Raw genomic sequence first — 19,321 nt, 5'->3', positions numbered from 1 at the left:
CCATGTGCCGTCTTTCAGTTGCGAGAAGCAGATCATAGAATGGTTGAAACTGTTGCCCCTAACGTTGCGCCACGGCGTGTGGTTCGTTTATACCTCGTGTCTTCTCATTAAACTTTTATCTCGCGAATATGTTATTGCAATCCGCAGCGGGAGCGTTTCTATAAACTTAATTTAAACTTACGTTTTACACCGTGCTTTGTTTCCCTTATGAACATGCTTGTATGCTTCACTCGCTCCCTTCTCAATTGATTAATGAATTTTTTGCTCTTCGCTGTTTGCGGCTCTTCCTTCATTTCTCCCTACTGCGTTCTTTTATCTCGCGAATATGTTATTGCAATCCTTAACGGGAGCGTTTCAATAAACTTAATTTAAACTTACGTTTTACACGGTGCTTTGTTTCCCTTATGAAGATGCTTGTATGCTTCACTCTTTTTGTTCTTCGCTGTTTGCGGCTCTTAATTCATTTCTCCCTACTGCATTCACAGTCTTTTCACGTGATTACGTGGGAGGCGTGATGACGTGACACTCAACTCCGCCTCCCACGGCCATCAAGCTGCCGTCCATTACAGTATATTGTCAAAAAAGAGGTTCCAGTTATGACCATTACGCGTTGAATTTTGAAATGAAACCTGCCTAACTTTTGTAAGTAAGCTATAAGGAATCAGCCTGCCAAATTTTAGCCTTCCACCTACACGGGAAGTTGGACAATTAGTGATGAGTGAGTCAGTCAGTCAGTCAGTGAGTCAGTGAGGGCTTTGCCTTTTATTAATTAGTATAGATTCAGGTGATGTGGCAGTCCTTCTCCTCTTTGACCTGTCCGCTGCCTTTGACACTATTGACCATGAGATATTGCTGTTACGGCTTGAACATCTTGTTGGGTTTAAAGGGGCTGCTCTTAACTGGTTCAGGTCATATTTAACTGGTAGACACTTTTTAGTGACTTTTAATTCCTCTTCTTCATCTACTGCTCCTCTTAAATATGGTGTTCCTCAGGGATCCATTTTGGGTCCCATTTTATTCTCCATATACCTTCACCCTACTGGAGCGATTTTTAGGAAATTTAACATTTCTTTTCACTGCTATGCTGATGATACTCAGGTTTTTATTCCTGTCTGCAACTCTACAACAAATCAACTCCACAACTGTCTGTCTGAACTAAGATCCTGGATGGCTAATAATTTTCTTGATCTAAATCAAAATAAAACGGAGGTGCTTATAGTGGGTCCATCAGCTAAAGCCCAAATTGGTCTTGGATTTCTCGGCTCTTTCTCTGGTTTTTTCCAAACCTCAAGTCCGCAATCTTGGTGTTACCTTTGATAGTAACCTCTCTTTTGAGAAACAAGTAAATTCTGTAGTCAAGAGTTGCTTTTTCCAACTTCGTCTATTAGGTAAGATAAAGCCTTTTTTTATCTTCTAGGAATCTTGAGATAGCTACTCATGCGTTTATTTTTTCTTGCCTCGATTACTGCAACTCACTGTATTCTGAGATTAACAAATCCCTGATACACAGGTTACAGTTGGTCCAAAATGCTGCCGCTCGCTTTCTGGTTGTGTCAAGAAAGTATGACTCTGTTTCTCCTATTTTAGCTTCTTTACACTGGCTGCTTGTCAGTTTTTGAATTGATTTTAAAATCTTGCTGCTAGTTTTTAAATCTTTACATGGGCTTGCTCCTGCCTATTTATCTGAACTGTGTGTTTTACATCAGCCATCTAGAGTGCTTAGATCTTCTGGTCAGCTGTCTCTGGTTGTCCCTCGTACCAAGTGTAAAACCAAGGGGGACAGAGCTTTTGCAGCTGCTGCTGCTGCGCCTCACCTGTGGAAATCTTTACCTCATCACATAAAGGAGTCGTCTACAATTGAACTGTTTAAAACAAGATTAAAGACTCATTTCTATTCACTTGCATTCCGTGACCTTCAGTAATACTGATGGTTTTCTCTTTGTGATTATATAACATTACTTCTATTTTTTATATACATAACATTACTTCTGCTTATTATGTATTTTATTTTATGTTCATATATTTTATTTCTATTTATGTTTTATGTTAAGTGTTTTGCTTTTCTTTTATTCTATTATTGTAAATCACTTTGGCCACAGCATTACTATGTTGTTTTAAATGTGCTATATAAATAAATTGACATTTGTAATTCAAATAAGTTGCTATATTCTCACAGTGACCCCTGTTGAAAGTCAAATCCCCTAGCCCTTTGACTACAAAGCAATAATGCAACCTCATACTGGTTTGTTAGAAAAATATATGCTTTAGATTATGTCTAAAACTTTAGATACTTAACCTAAACAATAAATATTTTACAAAAGGCTTCTGTATATTTCATACATACATTCCAATTCCTTCCTTGACTTAAAATTAGAAAAGACACTGCTAAAGAGACATACATTAAGCCTTAAATGGTGTCTGTACTTGACAAACAGATGAACTACAAACCAGCTTTAGTGGCCCTGCCTTGATTTGTCAGATCAAAAGAAAAAAATTTCCAGTGCAGTATTCTGAACTGGCTCAAGCAAAAGCAGAGATACCATTGGAAAAGCAACAACCTCTTGTTCATATGAACAAACAAACGTTCCATTAACGGAATGCACATTCTTGTATAATATATACTAATAATCACAGCATCATCCTCAAGTTTAAAAACATTGCTTTTCTGTTTAGTAACTGTACTTTTTAACCCTTCCTTATATGAACTGAAGAACACTGACGAGAATCATGAAATGCCGTTACCTCTAGCTCTGCTCAGTATAGCCATTTGCTAACTAAATATAAAAACAGATTTTTGAGATGTGCAAGTATGAAGTAATTAGAAAGTTGTGTGTTTGGGTAAATCTCATAATGTGTGACTGGTGCATCATGGCTATGAAAAACAATAAATTACTTCTCAAATAAGAAAAGGATTCTAAATCTACTTCCCCTTGTTAGTTTTTTCCCGTTCTATTCCTTCTTCTTAATGAAATATCTTTTTTCTATCTTTCTTGTTAGACAAAGAGTGAAGCTCATTTCTTTCATATATAGAGTATATGTTGTGAGAGTCAGCTTAGTTGGGGCATAGATTAGATTTCTGGTGAAGAAAACCCTGCTGGAGAGCAGGGAAAAAAACAATTTGTTTGTGGGGACAGGCTATCTCTTCTCCTTGAAGTGTTTCTGAGGAGACCCTTGGGAAATATGTACGGCCTAAGGCTTATGAAGAGACTTGGCTAAAGAAGGACAGAAGAAGAGAAGGAAAGAATAACCATTGGGTGGGTAAGTGGACCAATCACCTCATGAGCAAAAAACTTGGACCTTACTGGTATTTATTTTGACTAAGCGAGGCATTAAGATTATTACTGTATTTCATTTTATTTTTTAAAGCTCCTTCTGTCACTGCCTATCCCTGAAACATTTATTTTGTATTAATAAATGGGTTTGGTTTTAACAGTTGAGCTTCTTTGAAGTTACTCTGGGCTTAGAGACCCCTGATGAGCATTCCCTTCAGTTCACAATGTCAAGCTTAAACTGAGAGGGTTTAATTTAGGTTTTGCTGAATCCTCAATGAAATTATTTTTAAATGCAAGTGACAATGTTGTTGATAAACTACCATACAAGGAGCTTCCAATCAGGGGAAAGACCTGTCAGTAAAATGGATGACTGTGGTGTTATGGGTCCACAGCTCTTGCAGCAAAGGCCGTTTTATTTAAATAAATAATCGCCGCGCTCGCGGCTTAGGAAGGGGCGTGGTGGTTGTAGCAAGCTGCAGGGCGATCTGCGGTGTGGGCGGTTCTCACCTAAGTGCACAGGTGAGAGACTGCCCACATCCGTGATTGCTCCTGTGGCTAATATGCTAAAGCTGCTATGTCCCTCAGTATAAAGGGAAGCGCGAGCTGGTTAAGGGGAGAGAAAAGAAAGAAAAGAGACAGGTGAATGAGGTGAAAGGAAGACGGAGGTTATGGGAGGAAGCGAGAGAGAGCGTGCGCCGGTGCAGGAAAACAAGCGAGTAAAGGCTCGCAGCAGCTGGGATGGTAGCATGGGTGTTAGGCCGACACCTCGTGCGTAGTAGTTGTTGTCGCTCCCGCAGAGTTTTGTTTGAAGGACGGGAGTGACAGGAAGGCGGAAGATTCTCCGCGGATGGCAGCGGGAGTCATGACATGGGATAGGGTGTCCTCCACGTGAGAGCCTTGGCCGTGGGAGGGAGTCCCATGTCGTTGTCTGAAGGAGCCGACCGGAGCCGAGGATCGGTGAGGCAAGTCGGACAACTGTGGCAGGAGTAGGCAGAAGGCCAGCTGCAAAAAAGCGTCTCGTCTGTTGAGTAGCCCAGACGGGTGTAGCAGGGGAGTCGCCAGTCTTAAGTGAAGAAGCACCGGGTTTATCGTTTGTTTTTAAGACTGCTTCCAGTGACATTTTACCTCGTTGTTTTAAAGGATTGTTTTGTTTGGATTTTAATCTCCACTTTTCTTTTATTGGATTATTTATTTGAATTATTGAATCAACTGCACAGCACTTTATTTGAACACTTGTTTTGTTTTAATAAAAGCACTTTGCACTTTATAACCATCCTCTTGCTCAATTGTTTATTGCCCCACTGTCTAGCTCATCGGTGACATTACTGACGGTGTTGGGTTCAAGGGCTCCCAAACAGAAGATGGGAGCATGGAGCCGACCCTCATCGTCACAATGACTTGTCTGTTTCAGCATTTATAAGGCTAAAGACTCATAACTTTAGCACAGCACAGTGGTTTGTTTATTTGAACTTAGTATATGAATGACTATTTGCCTAGCCTACTGCATAGCTAAGGCAATTAAACATGGTCAGGTGTCAACTAACCAGATTAACAACTTGCTCATTTTAGTCCAAGTATCAAGATGTCAACTAACAGTGATTTATAGTTACAGATACAGGCTATGTTAATATGAGACAGAAACAAATATAAACACAACTTTAAAATTTATACAGAAGACTATATAGCAAGGGACTTAATCAGTTCAATGTTGACTTAAACAATTCTAAATTGCTACTGGCTCCAAGAGAAATATCACCTAATGGAATTTAGTCAACTGAAACTTTTGTTTGTCTTTGTTTTACTGCCAACTTCCAGTAACTTAATGTTTTTTATTTATTTATTTTTAACTTTCCACCTATTGAAAGATGACAATGAAATCATAAATGGATTTCCCATTTGGCAAGAGGCTACTAGGAACAGAAGAATTACCAAAAAGGTATAAGAGCCATATAAATAAAGTGAATTTAGTCTTGTAGCTGAAAAAACCTCTTCAAGTCACCATGGGCAGGAAGGAGCTTCCAGGAATAGTACAGCCTGTTTGACCAGTGAGTGCACTGCAAAATCATTTTCCTGCATACCTTAAAAGCTGTGAGGCAATGGAGGTCTGACAGGAGGCCAGAAAGGCTCCACATTCACTGGCAAGCGGCAAAAAGGAAATACCACGTGAGACAGATTCCTGCTGTCCAAAACATAAAGCAGGCAAACTGGTTTTAGAGTCATTAAAGAGAGAATGGGTTAAGAAGTACAGTGGTGTGAAAAACTATTTGCCCCCTTCCTGATTTCTTATTCTTTTGCATGTTTGTCACACAAAATGTTTCTGATCATCAAACACATTTAACCATTAGTCAAATATAACACAAGTAAACACAAAATGCAGTTTGTAAATGGTGGTTTTTATTATTTAGGGAGAAAAAAAAATCCAAACCTACATGGCCCTGTGTGAAAAAGTAATTGCCCCCTGAACCTAATAACTGGTTGGGCCACCCTTAGCAGCAATAACTGCAATCAAGCGTTTGCGATAACTTGCAATGAGTCTTTTACAGCGCTCTGGAGGAATTTTGGCCCACTCATCTTTGCAAAATTGTTGTAATTCAGCTTTATTTGAGGGTTTTCTAGCATGAACCGCCTTTTTAAGGTCATGCCATAGCATCTCAATTGGATTCAGGTCAGGACTTTGACTAGGCCACTCCAAAGTCTTCATTTTGTTTTTCTTCAGCCATTCAGAGGTGGATTTGCTGGTGTGTTTTGGGTCATTGTCCTGTTGCAGCACCCAAGATCGCTTCAGCTTGAGTTGACGAACAGATGGCCGGACATTCTCCTTCAGGATTTTTTGGTTAGACAGTAGAATTCATGGTTCCATCTATCACAGCAAGCCTTCCAGGTCCTGAAGCAGCAAAACAACCCCAGACCATCACACTACCACCACCATATTTTACTGTTGGTATGATGTTCTTTTTCTGAAATGCTGTGTTCCTTTTACGCCAGATGTAACGCGACATTTGTCTTCCAAAAAGTTCAACTTTTGACTCATCAGTCCACAAGGTATTTTCCCAAAAGTCTTGGCAATCATTGAGATGTTTCTTAGCAAAATTGAGACGAGCCCTAATGTTCTTTTTGCTTAACAGTGGTTTGCGTCTTGGAAATCTGCCATGCAGGCCATTTTTGCCCAGTCTCTTTCTTATGGTGGAGTCGTGAACACTGACCTTAATTGAGGCAAGTGAGGCCTGCAGTTCTTTAGACGTTGTCCTGGGGTCTTTTGTGACCTCTCGGATGAGTCGTCTCTGCGCTCTTGGGGTAATTTTGGTTGGCCGGCCACTCCTGGGAAGGTTCACCACTGTTCCATGTTTTTGCCATTTGTGGATAATGGCTCTCACTGTGGTTCGCTGGAGTCCCAAAGCTTTAGAAATGGCTTTATAACCTTTACCAGACTGATAGATCTCAGTTACTTCTGTTCTCATTTGTTCCTGAATTTCTTTGGATCTTGGCATGATGTCTAGCTTTTGAGGTGCTTTTGGTCTACTTCTCTGTGTCAGGCAGCTCCTATTTAAGTGATTTCTTGATTGAAACAGGTGTGGCAGTAATCAGGCCTGGGGGTGGCTACGGAAATTGAACTCAGGTGTGATACACCACAGTTAGGTTATTTTTTAACAAGGGGGCAATTACTTTTTCACACAGGGCCATGTAGGTTTGGATTTTTTTTCTCCCTAAATAATAAAAACCATCATTTAAAAACTGCATTTTGTGTTTACTTGTGTTATATTTGACTAATGGTTAAATGTGTTTGATGATCAGAAACATTTTGTGTGACAAACATGCAAAAGAATAAGAAATCAGGAAGGGGGCAAACAGTTTTTCACACCACTGTATATCACCTTCAGAGACCCTTAAGTATGAATTTGAGTCAAAAGCCCTGTGATGTTACAGGGGTATTTCTGGCCTGAATGTGAACCGAAAGTGTGATTTAATGGCCATAAATTTAGAGTCAGGGATTGAGGTAGGAGAAGGCTCTTCAAAAACATGGAAGAGGAATACTGAGTCTTGTAAATAAAAAAATTTAAAAATCCAACTTAACTGAAAGGTGAAGTAAAAATATTTCCAATGTTACTCTGAAATAGATGTGCAAAATGTTAACTTTAAAATGGAAATTTTAAAAATCTATTTAAAGTAAAAGGTATTAATTGAAACACAACATAATATTATAGTTATTTCAATTATCCAGCAGCAAAAATACCAATAAAAACTGGTGATCTATTATTGTAAGTACATTTATTATTAAGAAATTGGTGCTGTTTGATCCTTCTTTTATTAATGAAACCATGTTGGGAATATTTCACAAAATATATACAAGTTAAAATATACTAATAACAATGCCAATATCAAGATAACACCACTACTCAATTTTAGTACTGAAAGAAAAAAAAGATCCAACATGTGCGTTGATCCTGCTGCACTGAATAAGCGCTCACACCTTCTGGTGCACAATTTCGACGCAGCACGGAGAAAAAACAGAAAGAGACAAATATATGGGACATTGGGTATAAATGTATGGTACTTGTAAAAGTTAGCTTTTTTCAGTTTTATTCTGTCAATGATGATGACGCTCTAATAAACCCCCCACCCAGCCCGCCTCGCCTCTCCTCTCCTGATCTAACTAAGTAACAGCGCCAGCATAATTTCACACCTGATCTGACGCTGTTCGTTTTCAAATAATATTGCATTAGTGCGATGATGTTTTCTGATTGGTACTATTTAGGTCATGAAAGGATTTCTTCAAAATATCATATATACCTACGTCTGTGTTTTTTTTTTTGACATCATACACCATAAGGTGCATACTAATTCTGCGTGAGCAGGAATAAAAAAAAAAATAAAGTGACGGTGAGATAGGAAGAAGGCAGAATCACCAGCATTTGTGTGTCAGCTTTTATCCATCCAGATCAGAGAATGTCCAGTTCCATTGCCTCAAAACACATCTAACAGTGATTCCCCGTTTCAAATAAAAACTAACAGCATCAGATCCCTAAGGCGGTAAGTATGTATCGTGATCGTGAGTGAGAGAATAAAAGTGAAAAAAAGGTAACTTTTACAAGTACAGTACTATAAATGTACACGGCCTGTTATAGACGCAAACCAAATGTATGTGTGTACTGTATAATATTAACAATAAGAGCAGCTCACTACTGAAAACGGCAAATATAGGAAGCAGTGGGGATTGAACCGGTGGCCCCATGATTACAAGTCAGAAAATCTTACCACTACACCATGGAAGCTGTTGTATCGTCCTTGAATCTTTTGTGAAAGTGTTTATTTGATCTTTGGACTTCAGGCTTCACATATTCTATAGTTTATGCCTACATTTTGTAACATTTATTAGTAAATATGAAAAAGTTTCTGTTTTAACAATGTGTTTACACAGATTACTGAAGAAACGGAACACACACGAAATGCATGTGTTCCAAATAACAATCTATTATTTCCACTCTAAAACTCCAGCAGTTCACTCACTCCCAGATAATCAAACAAGGCATGGGCTGGGAGAACTTAGTGAACGTTGTGATGGTGGGGGATGGAATAGCAGGCTGCTTGTCTTAATCAGCACATTTACAGGACAAAAGACGCTGACGGAGAGGTGCGAACAGATTTAAGATGGACAGGATTTACGAGTTTTCTCGTAGGCTCTGGTAATTCTAGTGTTAACAAAGTGGGAAAGGGGTGTCTTATTCTATTTAAAATTTTAAAAAGCTATGAGGAACAGTCTAAACCTATTTTTAGAATCTGAAAGGAATTTATTCAAATAATGTAAATCATCATCAACATCACCACCAACCACCAGTTTAACAGCCATTTTGCAGGTTTACCCAGGCTAGTAGATTCCATTAAATCTTACTGCTTTGCTGTCTTGGGCGTTCTTTGAGGTGAGGCATATCCTGTACTTTCTTATCATCCAACACCACTTCCAACCATGTATCCTTTGGCCTCCCTAGGGATTACATCCCCACCACCTCAATCATGGTGCAACTCTTCTTCCAACCACCATCTTAGGACTCATTTATTCCTAAGCAAATTTTACTGTACAGAATTTTAACACTAAACCAGAACATTCCTAAGCCATTCGAAAATTTATTTTGCAGTATTTTCAATGACACTATTCACAACTAAGCATTTTAACAGCGAGCAGTTTAGAAACTCCTGCTTGCACCACTTTTCCCAGAGTTTTTAGCCAAATGCTTATGCACTGAAATCAGTCAAAAACTGTTGGTAAAGAAAACAAAGAGCATTTTTGGAAGAGTCTTAACAGAAAGTCACTGTTTCTTCTGGGATGAGTCAGGAGTGAAGCAGAACATCAAAACAAAAAAAATCAAAAACTGCTGGTGTCATTATGCACACGCTTACTTCAGGCATCTAGTGACAGCTATTGCGGGAGAAGTCAAGTGCGCGCATACATTGTAATCAAGTGACAAGAATTAAAAAAAAAAAAAAAAAGTTATAGGTATAAATTTAGTTTTAATCAGGTTAAAGTCTAGTACAGGTATTTTATCATACAAGCAGAGTGGTAATGCAGAATTGACATTCATTCCTTACAGCACAAACTGTATGAGGCATGTTCTGTTTGTGAATTTCTAAATTGATCTGTATCAGTGAGTGTGCGTAAATGAGAATTATTACCTGTTACAGTAAATACTGGAAATGTGTTACTAATATGTTTTAATTAAGAAAATATGTTTAGTCTCCCAGATTAGTGTTGGATTGGTACTAACTTTTGACTTTGGTATCGATAACAGCTTTCAGACACAAGTAGCATTACTGAAACAGTACTGAAGCCAATAACGCATAACTCCCCATAATCCTATCCACCATCACAGATCTGCCCAAATGTGTTGCTAGCCTACCTGTTGCACCGTTCAAATTTGTGTTGCACCTGTTGCGTACATAAATGCACACTCCCTACTTTGCTACAAGCTATAGTTTCCTTTTGAATTGTCCAGTGCATCGAAATTTGCTGTCCCCCACACAGTCTACAGTGCGTTGAAGAGGAAAGGGGGGTGGGGATGGGTAGTGGAGTCTAAAGCGCATTGAAGAGGAGAAAGTGGTTTAGGGGAATTGACCCACACTAAGGCTACGCCTAAACTGCCAGGTTTTCATTGAAATTTCATTGAGTTTTTAAACGACAACAATCTCCACTCTCATTGGAGTTTTGGCATGGTTTTCAAAAAGGATCTCTGTCCACACTGAAATGCATGAAAATTCATATGACGTTCACTTACTGTTTTTCTTCTGTCACTCTAGCCCTACAGTCTCTTCACCTCACAAGCTTGCTCATTTCCTCTTCTCAACCCCTTTCTTATACATGTCTTTGCTGTCAACCTTCTCAGACCGCATGTTTAATAGGTTATGAGATGGCAGTTAAGGAAAATTTATTATATTTTTTTGTGCCACAGAAGCAAAAGCTCTCTGTTATGCAGCAATTGTTGTTTCACATACCACTGCAATAAAAAGTATGACAAATAGCAGCAGGCATATCACTCAGCACAGAATTCACACTTGGATGAACTTTTGTAATTTTACTAAACAATCATAAAATGACCCATCACAAAGATTTGTGACCCATAGCTTAAGAAACGCTGCTCTAGTGTGTCAAAAGGGACAGGGGTCATATTTGTCTCCCACACAGTCTACTGCACGGAGAGCAGAAGAACAAAGAGCTGATCACAAGATTTTTCAAAACTACTGTTTACTTCTGATACCAAAACTCCCAAAATGATTGTATTGTACCATTTTAAAAATTGTGATGCTTGGTACATTGATTTGGTAAATCATGCAACCCTACCCCTGGTGAACACTGGCCACTGCACCTCCAGATAACACAGTTTCAAAATATGTCTAACAAACAGCTAAATTAAAACTAAACGGACACATTATTTATAGATTTATGTTGGTGGATTGCACACAGCACACTCTTTTTTGATTGGCTGTGCGACTGAGCTATGCAAAGGACGGGCACATTGTCATTCACATTTGCTTCTTTTCTTACACCCAGAGCTGTTTCAATAATCACTGGCTCCCCATGAGCCTAAACTGGGCAAATTAAATTTACGAGTACCTCTCAGTACATGCAGGATTAAATGTATACAACATATGTTCAGTTCTTTTCACTCGATTACTGCTGTGCACGATAATGCTTTCCTCACTAGCTGTTACTAGTTGATCAGATCACACGCTTGTATAATACTGCACCAACAGCCGTAGTCCCGACCCCTCCACCCCCAAATCACTACTTATGTACTTATTGATACCCATGTGTGATACTGAAAATTTTCTGGATGCTACCTGCTTAACAGAGAATCCAGAATTGTCCTCTCAACTCTGTTTGCTGCAGAAAAGGGTGACACCAACATGACGCTGATGACATCTACTCTTTAGCATTTTTAATCCCGTCGATCAAAGTACTGAAGTCATATAAGGCATTCTGGAAACTAAAAAACCACTATTCCCTGCAAAATGCTTCTGTAAAATGCTAAAAAACACCCAAAAAACTCTTGAAAACATGCCAAAAAAACCTGAAAAACATTACGAAGCCTGAAAAAATGCTAAACACATGTTGAAAATTTACAACACTCAAGTGTGAATGGACCCTTACACTCCAGGCCCAAGCCAGCTTAGTCGATTTCTGCTTAGCACAACAACTATTGTATCCACACCAAGTTTTTCTTACAGCATCATACATCTACCTGATCATTCTCATTTCTATTCTTTTCTGCATTCATGAGCTGCATCTCACTCCCACTGAGCATACTGCTAACACAGTTTTCATTAAGTTTTACCTTCAGTGCTAGAAACATTCCTTTAAAATACAGTAAAAGGGTCTGGGGGGTGGGGTGGGGCAGGGCAGGGAGCAGTTTTTAGAATTCATTCCATTCATCTTTCATCCTGCTGTTCTGTCACTGCTGTTCTTGCATCTCCATCTACACTCAGCACGTAAATGTAGTGTGTATAAGCATGGAATGTAGTACTGATTTTATCTTATACGCTATAATGAAACCTTTCAGAATTAATAACAATAAAAATGAATAAATTAAAACTTGGCGGCATAGGTGTTATTACTATAACTTAAAAGTTTAACCAATAAGCCAAGATAACATAGGACTTATTTGTTCAGTCATTTAAAATGTATCATTAGTACCAGAAAGTATTACAAAAAGTGTTTGCTGACAAATTTACCATAAAACTTACTTAATTTTAATAAAGTTAAAATTGTTCTTACCTTAAAGTTCCCTTCCATTTCATTGAAAACCTGAATTTTTCCTCTCAAGCCAGTGCAGACCAAGCTGTTAAAGAACAAAAATAAGCAGTTCTTTAAAGAAGGAAGTTAACTTATCAGTAAACATACAAATCTAATCATACTATATCTCAGGGAAACAAGATCAATGTTATGCAGCATCAGCATTCATTATGCTCAACTATAACTGTTCAGTATTTTCATTAAAGAAAATGTTGGTTTTTGTTTTGTGAGAATCGCAGCCCCTCCACCCCAATTAAATACAGGTGTTCTGATTAGGCCACATTCATTATTTATTTTGGTTTGTTTTACTCTTAAATTCAGGAAATATTTAAAACTCTCACATATACAGGAGCCCAATCCTACAACTTAAGACATAATCAAACCTTTTTGATATTATCAAGGTTATTCAGGGACCAAGAACACAAAATCACTAGGGATTTCCACAATATAACTGAGGGCCAGGGTGCTACAATTATGTAAATGAAGTCTATGACTGAAAAATCACGCAGTGCGACTCCAGCTTGGCAGCAAATGAGTTCTCGGCTAGAAGTACAAAAAATACAATGGGGCCTAAAAGAGAGAAGAAAACTGGGTGTTATTGACTGTACAAACAGAAGGAAGGCTTGTATATTTGATGTATTATGCTTGTTGCACCATAACAATTCCAGAAGATAAAACTGTTGTGAATAATGGATTGTAGCAATGCAGTAAGATGGATAGGGGTCACTGACCTTCCAAGACATTTCCATGATGGAAAACATTGTGTAAACAATTGCACAAAGAAAACACACTTTCAGACAAGTAGCAGCTTGACAGTGCTACTTTATATTTAGTTCACTACCCGGCTGTGTTTTCAGTCCTGTAGAATGTTCACGGATTTTGATAGCAGAGATGGAGATGCCTGCAAATTCTTTTAATTTCAGGAAGAAACTACTGGAGTCAAATGAGTTAAGTTTATCGCATTTGCGGTCCAACTTTAAAATACTTGCATATTGTTCTTCATGTTAATGACTAAAATGTGCTTAAAAGGACTTTTCTGAGTATTCTATGTGCAACTCTGAACCCTAAACGCTTTTTTAAAAATCTATTAATCTCCCACAAACAACAAAAGAATTGGGATAAGGTATGTGACAATAAAATGAAAGACAGTGATAAAAGAAAATTAAACAAAAATAGTAATATTTCTTGAGCTTGCGAAAACATAGCTACAAAGAGGAACTTTAAATGAACCCCCAAAAAAACAAACGCAAAATTTTAATCACAAAAGTTTTATGACATTTGGATAAATGACAGTACAAGAAAAAACTGATAGGTTAAATGCAAGTAAATCAACCCAAAATAGGGGAATGGACAAAATGATACAGTACACATCTAGGAAATTGTCCAACTGCCAGCAAATCCTTAACATCCTTAAAAGTAACAGCTGCTAGCCAAGATTAAAGGAGACTGTCCTACTTGTGGTAGGTTGCTTTGCAATCCACCTTGGATAAAATGTCTGCTAAATAAATAAGAGGAATAAAAAAAAAACAGACAACTCATAAAAAATAGTGAAGCTGTGCAACAAACAGAAAATCACATTTTCACCTTCAGAATAGATGCAAGGGTACCAGTATTATTTATTTTTTTAAGTTTATTTTGACTTCAAAAGTACACTTTGAAGGGTCTCACAGGAGAAAAACATGGTACAGTGATCCCTCGCTATATCGCGCTTCGCCTTTCGCGGCTTCACTCTATCGCGGATTTTATATGTAAGCATATTTAAATATATATCGCGGATTTTTTGCTGGTTCGCGGATTTCTGAGGACAATGGGTCTTTTAATTTCAAGGGACAAGGGACGCTATTGGCAGATGGCTTAGAAGCAACCCAACTTACTTTTCTTTCTCTCTCTCTCTCTCTTGCGCTGACTTTCTCTGATCCTGACGTAGGGGGTGTGAGCAGGGGGGCTGTTCGCACACCTAGACGATATGGACGCTCGTCTAAAAATGCTGAAAGATTATCTTCACGTTGCTATCTTTTGTGCAGCTGCTTCCTGAAACGACATGCTGCACGGTGCTTCACATACTTAAAAGCTCAAAGGGCACGTATTGATTTTTCACTGTTTGTTTTCCACTGTCTCTCTCTCTCTCTCTCCCTGCTCCTGACGGAGGGGGTGTGAGCTGCCGCCTTCAACAGCTTTGTACCGGCGGTGCTTCGCATACTTAAAAGCCAAACAGCCCTATTGATTTGTTTGGTTTTCTCTCACTTTCTGACATTCAGTGCTCCTGATGCGCACTCCTTTGAAGAGGAAGATATGTTTGCATTCTTTTAATTGTGAGACAGAACTGTCATCTCTGTCTTGTCATGGAGCACAGTTTAAACTTTTGAAAAAGAGACAAATGTTTGTTTGCAGTGTTTGAATAACGTTCCTGTCTCTCTACAACCTCCTGTGTTTCTGCGCAAATCTGTGACCCAAGCATGACAATATAAAAATAACCATATAAACATATGGTTTCTACTTCGCGGATTTTCTTATTTCGTGGGTGGCTCTGGAACGCAACCCCCGCGATGGAGGAGGGATCACTGTATTCACAATACATAATAAGAGAATAATTTGTTGTTATGTCAGTGGAGAAAATAAAAGCAACCAGTTTAAAATGTGTCTTGAATCTGGCAATTCTCAAATACATTTTTTAAACTAATTAGGACATATTTATATTGTGACAAACGCAGCCTATAGGAACTTCAAAAGCTGTGTTTTCAGACATATCGAAGCCTACGTCACAAGAAAAAAAATTCTGACCCATGTCACAAGTTGCAAAATATTCAGAAATACTCCAAAAGAACATCACAAAGCTTTCAATAATTCTTATCTAAACAACAAATATTCCGTAAAGCCCAGTAACTATGACCCACTTGTTCAAGCATTACCTCTTATGCTGATCCAGCATATCCTTATCTGTAATAAGGATTTTAAGATCTTTCAGGTCTTGTAGAAACTCTTTGTCTAAATCCACATCCATATCTTCTACCATGTTATCTGAAAACATATGAAGTGACAATTATAGTATATGTTTAACAAGCAAACTTTTTCCATCAATCTTCTTGGAATGCGAGGGCAACACCATTTCTAACATATAATGAGGTACCTCTTGATAAAGGCACATCTGTAATATTCAAAAATCTGAAAAATAGTTTTTTGGAAACATAACAAAATTCATACATTTTTAACTCTCTACAGGATAGTGTTTGCTAAGTAGTATTTACCTTTTCACTACTTGTAGCTCTGGTGTAATGCTATCAGAACTTGGCCATATATAAAAATTGTTTCATGACAAATACAGAACAAGTAAAATTACACTGTATTGGCAAAATTGACAACAAATGTATTGGCATTTGACAAAAGTGAATCGTGCCCATTGGTGACTTCATTCAAATGTATGACATGAAACAAGCGATGATAAAACTAAATTACTTAATTTATACTTAAAACATTTTGCCAAACTAAATTAAAAAGGTGAACAATTAAACTTTGTGGTTTGAGTTGCATTGCAAAAGGAGGACAACAAATGCAGAGTCTATAAAAAAATGGGACGTTAAAATCACATTTACTAGATAGCAAAATGCAAAATATTAAAAAAAAAAATGAAATAATTTTTTTTTTCTAAACACTGAGCCTTCATTCAATTACTTCATTATTCAAGCTGGGCATCTAAACAATTACATGTATACTGAAACAAATGCAATTAGTCATGGTGTTACAGAAAGAACACTTTAATATCCAGTTCTGTAGCTTTTAGTTAATTTTTTTAAAGTTTAAAAAAAAAAAAAAAAAAAGTACTTTACATTGGTTCCCATCAGCAATTTTAATGATAAATACAAGTAATTCTTAATTTCCACTTTACTCTTTCAGCAACATAAAACAGATTTTAAAATAAATGTTCATCTTTAATTTACTTATTTATTATGTTATGTTTTCTTATAGTCTATCTACATTATCACAAAGTAGATGCTTTTATCCATAGGTGACTTATAATAGAGGTCTCTAAAATCGAGTAAACATCAATCTGTAGATTATTTCAATATGTGTAAGGCATTAATCATCTGTAGATGGTCTACACAGGCACCCTTGAAAACATATCACCACTTAAACACACCAAGCTAATCAGAAGTGTCCTGTATATACATTCATATGTAAAATTAATTACAGCCCATGAAATGTTGTTTCTTTTTTAATGTGGATATATTAAGAATATTAAGTAGTCTTACATAAAGGTGATGTATTTCGGATTTTGCAGTAATTCAGTCAACAGAAAGGCCATTTCTGTCTGTGGAAAAAGCAAGTACACCTCTGACTCTAATAGCTGGTATTTCCCCTTTGGAATAAATAACATAAGTAGGTGTTTTCACTGTCTAGCAGTCTCTGACATTGACTGGTTGAAAGATTTTTCCCACTCCTCCATGATGAAATCTTTCAGCTATGTTATATTTGACAAGTGTCTTGAATGCACAGCCTGTTTCAAATGCAACCAAAGAATCTCAATGGGATCCAGATCAGTGTTTTGACTTGGTCATTCCAAAACTCTCAATTTTCTTTCTTTTCAGCCATTTCTTGGTGGATTTACTGGTATGTTTAAGACCGTTGTCATGTTGCAAGGTCCACTTTCGGTAGAGCTTCAATCTTTGGACAAATGGTCTTACATTATCAAACGCCCTGGTAGAATGAAGAATTCACAGAGGATCACATATAGGTGAGTTACCTAGCAAAGCAACCCCAAACCATAACATTTCCACCACCATGCTTTCCAGTTTCATCTGGTTAAATGCGGTTTTTGTATTTTGCCAAACTTGTCTTTTGGTACAGTGGTCAAATAATTATCTTGGCCTTGTGTGTCCAGAGCACATTGCTCCTTTAGTACTGGTCTTTGCCTATGTGTTCATGGGAAAACTTTAATCTTGCCCTGATGCTCTTTCTGCGTAGCAGTTTTCTCCTAGCATACCTCTATGCAGATCTATTATGCACAGACTCAATCTAAAGGCAGTCTAAATTGGCAGTTGTTTAAAATCTTGTCTACTTGTAGACGATCTTTCGAATGGTGTAATAGTTCATTTTCAATTGTTTGGAGATCTTTTTAAATCCCTTCTCGGACTCTTAGGCATCTATAACTTTCTTTCTGAAAGTTTCAGAGAGTTGTTTCGATCTAGGCATACTGAAAACACACATTTAAACAACAAAGAGCAAAGCAAACTAAATGTCTGAGGTTTAAATATGAAAGGTTCTTCCAAGACCCTCTCTAATGATGTTCTAATCATTTGTACCTGACCTGGTGCACCTGGTTCTAATGTTAAGTGTTTCAGGTAGTGATAAATGTAGGGGTTACTTACTTTTCCCGCATGAAAAATTTGTATTTATGTTTATTTAAATTATATAATGGACTACAAAATGTAAATGTGGCATGATGCTTGTTATATCATCTTTATCTATATATAGTGTGTAAATGAAGATCAAATCTTAATATGTCTACATATGTTAAAAAAGAAAAAACATTTCATGGGGTGGGCAGCACGGTGGTGCAGTGGTAGAGCTGCTGCCTCGCAGTAAGGAGATCCGGGTTCGCTTCCCGGGTTCTCCCTGCGTGTAGTTTGCATGTTCTCCCCGTGTCTGCGTGGGTTTCCTTCAGTTTCCTCCCACAGTCCAAAGACATGAAGGTTAGGTGGATTCACGATCCTAAATTGGCCTGTGTGTGTGTGTGTGTGTCCTGCAGTGAGTTGGCGCCCTGCCTGGGACTGGTTCCTGCCTTGCGCCATGTGTTCGCTGGGATTGGCTCCAGCAGACCCCCGTGACCCTGTGTTAGGATATAGCGGGTTGGATAATGACTGACTGACTGACATGAGTATAAAAAAAAAAAAAAAACATGTACAACCATACATCTACAACACCCACAATCATTAACCTAAGTTCAAATATATTCAAATATTTATTTTTAATTGGAATATTCAAGCCTTATTTTTTGGCCAATTAGAAAGCCCTAAATTCACTACGATGTACGTAAATATTATGCAAATATTTGTGTACCACAATACAAGATGCTAGCATTAAATGTGTTTCATTGAGGTACAGGGCTCATTTGGTTTAAGAGTGTCAATATTCTTGAGTTTCCTTTAACATTTCTGCATTTATATGCCTAAATGTTTTACAATAGTTTTGCTTCAATTGACAATTCATGTCTGATTCCTTATTTGCTATATCTATGGAATATTTTTTTTGTTTGTACATTCTTGCCAAAATAACAGTCTACTTAAACCTACCCCTAAATCTAACATTTGTAAGTGACACAAACATTCCTCGACTTTATTGATATACAAATAAAAGCTGACAAGCTCTTTCCCAAAATATACTACATACTGAGTCTGACGTTTTCAAGCAGAAATAAAAGAAAAAACTTCCAGAATGTTGCTCGTTTTTCTTAAATACATATACTCTTACCCACAGCACCCACAGTCCAGTTCTGAATGAGCTGGCAAGCACAAAATGCAAAATCTTCAAATGTCAGGTACTGCAGTTTCTTTTTACCAGTCTCAAAACGACTGTTGGCAAAGAACACAATGGCCGCATAATCTCTGTAAAAGAACAAAAAATGTTTAAAGTGGTACAAAAGACATCAGTAATCTCCTTAAGAATGACAAATCAATTATTAAAGATTTGTTAAACAAAATGCATTAAATTACCTGAATACATTTATAACATAACATTGATAAAATATATTACAATATTTAACTTTTTAGATATT

The 19,321-nt window shown here is 37.6% G+C and overlaps 1 protein-coding gene across 2 annotated transcripts in view; it reads right to left on the bottom strand.

Moving 5' to 3' along the window:
• The window catches only part of fibpa (fibroblast growth factor (acidic) intracellular binding protein a), a 105,611-nt gene that overhangs the window by 46,015 nt on the left and 40,275 nt on the right, over positions 1–19,321 (bottom strand). For both annotated transcript variants that reach the window (XM_028802896.2, XM_028802914.2), the window contains 3 exons: positions 19,018–19,151; positions 15,462–15,570; positions 12,535–12,598 (listed from right to left, as the gene is read on the bottom strand). In XM_028802896.2, coding sequence (XP_028658729.1) covers positions 12,535–12,598; positions 15,462–15,570; positions 19,018–19,151 — 307 coding nt within the window. The remainder of the gene's footprint in view (positions 1–12,534; positions 12,599–15,461; positions 15,571–19,017; positions 19,152–19,321) is intronic.

Source organism: Erpetoichthys calabaricus, chromosome 1 (assembly GCF_900747795.2).
Source record: "Erpetoichthys calabaricus chromosome 1, fErpCal1.3, whole genome shotgun sequence".
Taxonomy (NCBI): Eukaryota; Metazoa; Chordata; class Cladistia; order Polypteriformes; family Polypteridae; genus Erpetoichthys; species Erpetoichthys calabaricus.
This window is presented reverse-complemented; position numbering and strand designations above follow the sequence as displayed.